Here is a 9,028-nt window from a genome sequence, read left to right as displayed (position 1 = left end):
TGTGTGTGTGTGTGTGTGATTCTCCAGCGGCCATGTTAACCAAGAAACCCTGCGCTGCTGCTGCCGCTGTCTACCCGACTGGTAAGGAACCCAATGCCCGGATCTGAGAGGGCGACGCCGGTCTCGTTTATTCTCCGGATTGGATTGTGGAGATGGATTATTTATAGGATTTAAATGCTCCATAACGCTTGTAAGGCTCGCAGCTTTTTCGTTTCATTGCTCGCCGTTGACTGCATGGTCGAGTACAGTAGCAATAAGCCCCGGAAACAGCATTGGAAAAGTGGCCGTTTTTGTATTTATTAGATAATTATTACTGTTGCTATAGAGACTAGATATAGAAACCAAGCGCTTTGGATTAATGGCTCTTAGATGTAATGGTCGTTTTATAGCTCGTGTGTCTGTATTAAAGGGTTTCGTTGTGCTATATGTTGATTTTCGTTTGTTAAATGGTTTAAATATAATTCAGGTCCTCTATAAATTTTATAATTGAAATACAACTGATGTATCAATACATGTAACGTCACGGGGCTATAGTTTTTCCTTTTTCTGGACCAGCTAGCCTTTAATTACATCCCTTGCCTTTTAAAAACATTGGCAGGCAATTGTGTAAACATTTTCCCAAATACATTTTTACTAGCTTTACTGACTTTCACAGGCAAAGGGGGTGAGATTTGCCAGCTACAGTCTTCCCCAGGACTGGGCATCGGGGGTCCCCGGGCTGGAGCAGGGACTGAAGCCACATCACCCGTTACATTACCACCACTCAGGAACAGCAACTCTCTCACAGTAAAATTAACCTTCTTGCTTGCACTTTCCACCATGCATATCCCCTTCTTTGTTATTTTGCTTTTTATAGTCACATGTACTGAGTCCAACACTTATTTAAAATATGATGTGGAAATATTAACTTTGTATTTAGTTTACAGTTTATGTGTTTTCCCCACTCTTTTAGATTAATGTTAGAGATATATGCACATGAAGAAAACCATGTTCATTTCAATTAAAATGTATTTATATAGTGCTTTTCACACACACAAAAAAAATTGTTTCTCTACAGTTTTACAAAGAATAGTTCCTTACAAGTCACAGTGAGCAAGATAAAGATTATTGTTAACACATTAACTTTGACAGCCCTAAAAATACATATTTATTACAAAAAAAAAAATTATCTTTCAAATTTTCTTCAGACCCCCTTGCATGTAGGGACCCCCTAGTCTTCCATGCTTTACAGCATGTGTTGTTCAGAGCCCTGAAGTAATGGTCCATTCTTCACACAGAATGCAAACCTGTTACTTAATTTTGATCATTGCTTGTGAATGTTAATTCATGAATGTTGCTATGCTTAGTGGAGTTCAGAATAACCAAGCTGAATGTCAGTATTTTGAGACATTACATTGGCAATGCATGACAGAACGGTTCTGACAGAAAAGAAAGTCTTACATGGATATCCAAAATGCATGTTTTACCCCATGTTTTGGTAAATAAAATACATTTATTTTGAGGAAAGGAATATGAGTAGTAGTAATAATGATCAGTGGCTCTCTCAGTCATTGGCTGATGTATTGTGTGGAGATATTGCCATTAGTGGGGGATGGGAAATGCTCAGGCCATCAGTGATGCCAACAGGCACAGCTGAAGTCTGTCATGTAGTGAATTTCCTCATGTAAATCTATACATCCAAATTATAATACATTGAGTCTGCATGGCAAGGATGTTTTGCATGGTATAGGAATATAAACATGATATTCTAATATTCAAAAATAATCAATAATGAGTTTATGTTTAAAGAATTGCAGTTCATGTAAATGTATTTGACAAGTTATTCTGAATTAAATACAAGAATTGGATCAATGCCATTTATGACTAAGTACCCGGGAGTTCTTTATTTAGCTGTCATTCAAATAGGGGTAAATATAGACACAGGCTCACATGGTAGGTGCATTTGTATGTCTGCATTCTCTTACAAGACAGAATTCCTGCCATATGTAATTCATCCATTTACATCTTAACATTATATTTGCAAGTCTAGCTCTTAAACCAACATATTTAATGACATTTAATTGATAAGATGCAAATACATGAATGTCAATATTTTTGCCCTGTTTCAGTGAATAAATGAAGACTATGCAGACCATGCTTGGCTTCCATTTAGGATTTTTTTCAGGTTTCTGAAGATGCAGAATAAGCTTCAAATCTTACTGGGAATTATAATTATTATTGCACCTTGCCCTTGCTTATTACTTGGTAATTAAGTGTCATGATGACCTATGACGTGACAATGCTTAAGTTGATAATTAAGTTAATGATTATGAAGGGCTTGTTCCTACTTGGTTATGTAACAGATTACATCAAAAAATTAATGCTGATTTTGTATATGGTATATAGAACTGATTATGTATAAGGTCTTAAAAACCCAGTTCTGATGTACTTTACAATTGCCTACAAAGTCAAATTACATATGGCATTTAGTAGAAAAGTTATGGACGCACTGTGCATTGAATTTTGGCTTCAAAGCTATTTGGAAGGTTACTTCGAATTATATACTAAATGTTACAGATTGGCCAACCACTCATGAAAGAAGACATTCTAGTCTTCAAGTTAGGGCTGTAAAAAAAAAATTCGAATTTCAAATATTCGTCGAATTTCAAATAAAAATCCACATTCGAATGCAAAAATGTTGCATTCGAATTTTAGGTGTACGTCAGGCAGCCTTATCAGTGGCGTACGAGATGCGATGACGATGTAAGTGTCATTGCATTATAATGTTTTTGTTAGCCTATCCAGTTGAAGCCACTAGATGCGGCGCTGCTGCGTTGTTCATTCAAAATATTGCGGAAAAAGAGAACATCTATGTGGAGAAGATCTTGTTTACGTCAAAACTGAAACCAAGCCATCCACACAGAACACATATTTTGCGCATTTTCTAGAGGGACAGCTATCACCGTTGCACTCGCATCTCGCACAAAGGAGCCGCATGTTTAGGAAGCCATGTAAAATTAATGTAGGTTTAATAAAAAAAAAAAAACATATATCGAGACTTTATGGCGGGTTTTTTCCCCATCCAACTGCATCTCATGTTTTTAAATGAAAAATGTACTCTGTGTGATTGGCTTTCCGCCCTTTGTATTAAACTATGCATACATACATGATGCTGTTTTGTTTATAGTTGTTTAAGCAACTTAATTAATTATATATGGTTTATAAACATTATTTTAAACATTATGCACTTTTTTTCACAGATAGTCATGTTATCTTACTGAATAAACGTGCATTAGTAATATTTTGCTCGATGCGCCCTTTTGTGGCCTCAGGAGAGAAGCCAAAAGCTTTTCTTCACCCTAACTGAAATGATGCATTTTAAATTCGAATATAATTCGAATTTTGATAATATTTAAGTACAAAATTTGAATTTAGTTTTTCAGCCATTCTGACAGCCCTACTTCAAGTGATATAGTAATTACAAGGACAGAAATATTTGTTCTGTCTTTATTTGTTCAAAATATCTGTCCTGTTAAATTTGAGTGTCATACCTTTCAAAGTCCAGTTAATCTCATTAAGGCCAGTCCCATAGCTTTTTAGTATTCCTACCATGCGGTATATGTACTTTGCAGAGTAAGTGAGCGTTAGAATGATTACCATGCTCACTACATCTCTCAGACCAAATGTGTCTTGATCAGCTCCAGTTGTGTCCTCTACAGCTGTCAGCAAGCATGCCCTTTGCACGACCCCCCACCTGTCCAGATCACGTTTGAATTAACCGACAGGGCAGCCAAGTACAACAAAAGGAAGAAATTGAAGCTTTATTCAGATTCACTCTTCCTATCAGAGTACCCATCTTTTGTACGATGCATAATCTCAATAGTCTGTCAGTGGGACACTTTTGCACAGCTCTTGTAGACATTTTCAGAAATTGTAACTTTAGATGTTACTTTAGAGTGTTTATTTTTTATGATGGCTGGTAAAATATTGAGACTCCCTTGCCTTACCTAGTCCATAAATCTATGCTTTATAGCATACACTTATTTATACCAGTGTGAATTTTTGACACTTAAATATTGGTTTATTGATTTAGGATTAGCTATTGGTTACTTTTATATTTATATTTGAATGATACACTTTTCTAAACTAGAGGCTTGTTGTTAAACAGTACATCATTGTCACTGCTCTTGTCTTGTGTGAGACAGGGAAGAAGGAAGAAATATGGCTGTATATTGAGTGTGTTAAGAGCAGATTGTATCAAAGCCCTTGGATTTAGAGTTCAAGCTGGGTTTTACTCTTTATCTTCAGTCAGAGGTGTAGAAACATCAGCACTGACCATCTGGGGGATTAGAGATAGGTTGAGATGAAAAGGATAGTAAAAATCAGAAGTCTTGTATTGCACTGATGTTATTTACACTTAGGGATTATCACTTTTTCTGCATGTGAATATGGCACGGCTGAGATTAGACAATAAAGTACAATTAAGTGGATTGTGAGCATTACCATTCAATACACAAAAATAAACACTAATCCATTAAAACCATCAGTCTGAAATAACAGGACAACAGCCATGTCAAGGGGAGTCATGTTCAAAGGTGTAAGAGTTTCTGTTTTTGTGTAGAATGAGAAGGTTGCCACAAATGTCTGACTGAAGCAACAGGATGTCCTTGTAAAAACAAGATGCAGAGGTAATCACATTATCAAGGAAGCAAGCATCTTGCCGGGCAGGAGATTCAGTAAAGCAGGAAATTCATGTCTAATATCCTTGAATAAACAAACAAACAAAACAAAACAAAAATCGCCTCCCATAGCTGGGGAATTCTGACTCCCAAGTCAGAATTCCCCATCCTAAAAACAAGGTACTAGATAACAACAAATAGCATTTGAATTGAAAGGTTAAGAAATTACACTCTACACCTCAGACACCAATCTTTTAGACCAGTTATGTAACATTTGAAGTTAATAATGCAAACCATGATTTGCAGTCATGAACACATTGATTCTTTTACAAGAATGGTAAGATTTAATGATTAGTGATTTAATGATTTTGTGAGAAACATAAAAATGTCTGAAGTCAATGCATAGCAGGGGATAACATTTAGGATAAGACATAAGTGCCTTATCTGTTTTTATTCAGTACATTTTGTCTGTCAAGCCTTTCTTTTTATTCTGTAGATTATGTGTTGATCTCTGGTCTTTAGATTAGTTAGCCTCATTTCTCTTGGTCCTATAAGAACACACAATGAGCATTTAGTCGTACCTTTTCCAGGCTATGCTAAGCACAAGAATCTACTGTATTGTCTTGTCTGTTGTTTTGTTTGTTTGTTTGTTTTGAATAGTATATGCAATACACATGGAATTAAATTTATGAAAGCCTATTGTAGAAAATCATGGAAAAATTGTTAGTCATTCTTACAACAACTCTGTAATCTGGCCTGAAGCGATCTCCTGTCCACTTTCCACTTTGTTGAGAGTCTGCTTTGAATATTTTGCTTGCTACAGTATACTAGACCTAGGATCTTTCTGTCAGCATCGACAGGGTTGGAATGACTTGGACATTCAGTACCTTCAAAAGATTCCATAGCTGTCTCTCTTTTTGTGTCAAATCTAAATTTGGCATGCTATATTAGCTGTGTTTTCTTAATATATTTTGGAAACAATCCTCAAATGATGCTTCTTGTTTTTGTTTCACCTTATCCAGGCTGGAGGCAATAAGCACACAATGAATGACCATCTGCAAGTTGGGAATCACCAGCAGATCCACGTTCAACAGCTGTTTGAGGAAAACAGCAACAAACGGACAGTGTTGACTGCACAACCCAATGGGTTGACACCCGTAGGTAGAACAGGTCTAGCCATGCCAGAAAAGCAGCAAGAAAGCAGCCAGTGTCGACAAGGCAGCTCAACTTCCATCAAATCAACTGAAAGCAAACCGAAGCCAGCACCTTTGACTCCTGAGCAGGCCATGAAACAGTACATGTCTAAGCTTTCAGTGTTTGAACACCAAGAGATCATCAGCTACCCTGAGATCTATTTTATAGGTCCAAATGCAAAGAAAAGACAAGGTGTAGTTGGGGGGTCAAACAATGGAGGTTATGATGATGATCAGGGCTCCTACATTCATGTGCCCCATGACCATATGGCATATAGGTATGAGATACTAAAGGTTATTGGTAAAGGCAGTTTTGGCCAGGTGGTGAAGGCCTATGACCACAAGAACCACCAGCAAGTGGCCCTGAAAATGGTGCGTAATGAAAAGCGATTCCATCGCCAAGCAGCTGAGGAAATTCGCATACTGGAACACTTGCGCAAACAGGATAAGGACTCCACCATGAATGTCATCCACATGCTGGAGAACTTTACATTCCGCAACCATATCTGCATGACGTTCGAGTTGCTCAGCATGAACCTTTATGAGCTTGTCAAGAAAAACAAGTTTCAGGGCTTTAGTTTGCCATTAGTGCGCAAGTTTGCACACTCCATCTTGCAGTGTCTTGACTCCTTGCACAAGAACAGACTCATTCACTGCGACCTCAAGCCTGAGAATATCCTTTTGAAGCAGCAGGGGCGCAGTGGGATAAAAGTGATCGACTTTGGCTCCAGCTGCTACGAGCATCAACGGGTCTACACTTACATACAGTCACGCTTCTACAGGGCCCCAGAGGTCATTCTGGGTGCTCGATATGGGATCCCAATTGATATGTGGAGCTTAGGTTGTATCTTAGCGGAATTACTTACAGGGTACCCTCTCTTGCCTGGAGAAGATGAAGGGGACCAACTAGCATGTGTCATAGAGCTGCTGGGTATGCCCTCCCAGAAGCTACTGGATTCATCTAAGAGAGCCAAAAATTTTATCAGTTCAAAGGGATACCCCCGTTACTGCACAGTCACAACCTTACCTGATGGCTCGGTGGCGTTGAATGGGGGAAGGTCACGAAGGGGCAAACTTAGAGGTCCACCTGGCAGCAGGGACTGGGTGACAGCACTTAAGGGCTGTGACGACCCCCTCTTCTTGGACTTTCTCAAACAGTGTCTAGAGTGGGACCCGTCCCTGCGCATGACTCCCAGTCAGGCCCTCCGCCACCCATGGCTCAGAAGACGCTTGCCAAAACCTCCCACTGGGGAGAAAACCACGGTAAAGCGGATCCCTGAGAGTACTGGTGCTATAACTTCAATCTCCAAATTACCTCCCCCTTCTGGCTCAGCCACAAAGTTAAGGACTAACATGGCACAAATGACTGATGCCAATGGGAATATACAACAAAGGACAGTGTTGCCAAAATTAGTCAGTTGAACACTCATTTCTTTTTTTTCTTTGGAATTATAATATTGGAAATTGTGCAAAGCTGAGCATTCAGAAGTGTGGCATTTTTAGGAATAAGAGTCGTTAATGCATATCCACCATTTATGAACTGCTTCGTAGCACCTTTAGTTGGATTTTTTTCTAGGAAAGCTCAAATGGCCAAGAAAGGGGGAACAACACTTTTAAGTTTTTATCTCAGGGCTGTGTTGAATGCTGCTTTGAAGGAGCATTCATACAATCTGGTCTATAATAACAAAAAGTCCCACTTGGTTTAATACCTAAATCTTGTAAATGGCCTTGCCACAATGAAGTAATGTTAGGATACATTGATTTGTGTGCTTCTGAAATTTTAATCACCACCCCCAGATCCTGTCAGATAAATAGCGTGTTAATGGATGAGGATTAAAAATGCATTTTACTAAAAGCTATGCGATCTGAGGCTTGTTGCATTTCCCAGCATCATTGTTGTCAATATCAAGAATAGAGAATATAATCTAAGAGACTATGGTAAAAGAAACAGACAGACTGTTATGAGGTAGCAGAGAGATGTTTTACATGTTTACATGATAGATTTGGTTTGTGCCTATAAATCTCTTGACATTCCTTAAAGAAACTAAATGAGGAAAAGAGAGAGTGTCTAGAGTGGTCTACACTACAGTAGATTAATGGCAAATTTAAAGGAATTTATGTGGTTTGATAGAAACTAGGCTATACTGTTCTCAGTAGTACTTGACAGGTGTACATTCGTGTAATTATAAGCTATTCGCTGGAAGAGTTGCTTTTGAACATGTACTGTCCTGGAAGGAAAAATAACTGGTGCTTTACCTTTTTATTTATGAATTTTTTATACCTTGAAACTTTTTGTGTTTTGAATTGAAACTTAATGCTCACGGAACAATCGTTGTTGTGTAATCTCAATGAGTGAAGACTGGTTAGTTTGCAAGTTAGGGTCTAGATTCTTTTTGTCTTGTCTCTAAGGTGAATGCTTTTTTTTTTTTGCAGTGACTAGGATTAAGAATTAAAGAATAGGAAGGCAGATCATTGCATTTACCTGAATGCAATCAAGTAACGATGCCAATGCAAGATAAATATTTTAAGTGGACGACGTTATGGCAGAGCATGAAACATGATTCAAGTCTTGAATCAAATTTATAACTACTAAGACAATACAGATGGCTACATTGCATATCCTCATATTGTTAAGTAATCATTGTGTGGACTTGCTAATATCAGGTCAGAGTTAAAATTCTTAAAGGTTGTTCCCTTTTTTAAATAATAAATAATGCTACAAATAAGTTATTAATAACACTTTTTTTCCCCAAATCCAGAACCATTGAGATTGAAAAAGAATATTTCACTAGAACACAAAGACTGGCCATTTTTGTAGCATTTGTGACATGGAAAGAATAATTTGACTGACATGAGTGTAAAAGCTTGATAAGTTTAACTTATTTATCTCGTTTTGTTGTCAATGAAGAGCTAATATAGGTGGAACCAGTGGCCTGAAAATGGCATGTTGATCCCTCACCCCCCCACTGGAGACTGACACAGTGCCCTCCAGGCCTACTGCACAGGGGCTCAGGCCCCTTTGGACACCCATAGTGCTTTATAGATACAGAAGTTACCTGCTAACATCAGCAGGCATTTCACAATGTACTTTACACCTTTTTTTATTGTTCTGGAATAATTGTGCCCTTAGGTTTAATACAATGTGCCTTTGGTTATCAATGCCATTCTTTTTATTTC

General features: G+C 38.0%; 1 protein-coding gene across 2 annotated transcripts; it reads left to right on the top strand.

Moving 5' to 3' along the window:
* The first annotated feature begins 6 nt into the window (after positions 1-6).
* dyrk2 (dual-specificity tyrosine-(Y)-phosphorylation regulated kinase 2) lies at positions 7-8,809 on the top strand. 2 transcript variants are annotated; one of them, XM_016493919.1, is made up of 3 exons: positions 7-81; positions 656-786; positions 5,681-8,809. In XM_016493919.1, the coding sequence occupies exons 1-3, from the start codon at positions 33-35 to the stop codon at positions 7,271-7,273; spliced, it is 1,773 nt and encodes a 590-aa protein (XP_016349405.1). In that variant the 5' UTR covers positions 7-32; the 3' UTR covers positions 7,274-8,809. The 2 variants fall into 2 exon arrangements, with proteins under 2 accessions (XP_016349405.1, XP_016349406.1); XM_016493920.1 differs by having other exon boundaries at positions 7-190.
* The last annotated feature ends 219 nt before the right edge of the window (positions 8,810-9,028 follow it).

Source organism: Sinocyclocheilus anshuiensis, unplaced genomic scaffold (genome assembly GCF_001515605.1).
Source record: "Sinocyclocheilus anshuiensis isolate Anshui unplaced genomic scaffold, SAMN03320099.WGS_v1.1 scaffold1316, whole genome shotgun sequence".
Taxonomy (NCBI): Eukaryota; Metazoa; Chordata; class Actinopteri; order Cypriniformes; family Cyprinidae; genus Sinocyclocheilus; species Sinocyclocheilus anshuiensis.
Note: the sequence above shows the minus strand (reverse complement) of the source record. Positions and strands in the feature narration are given on the sequence as shown.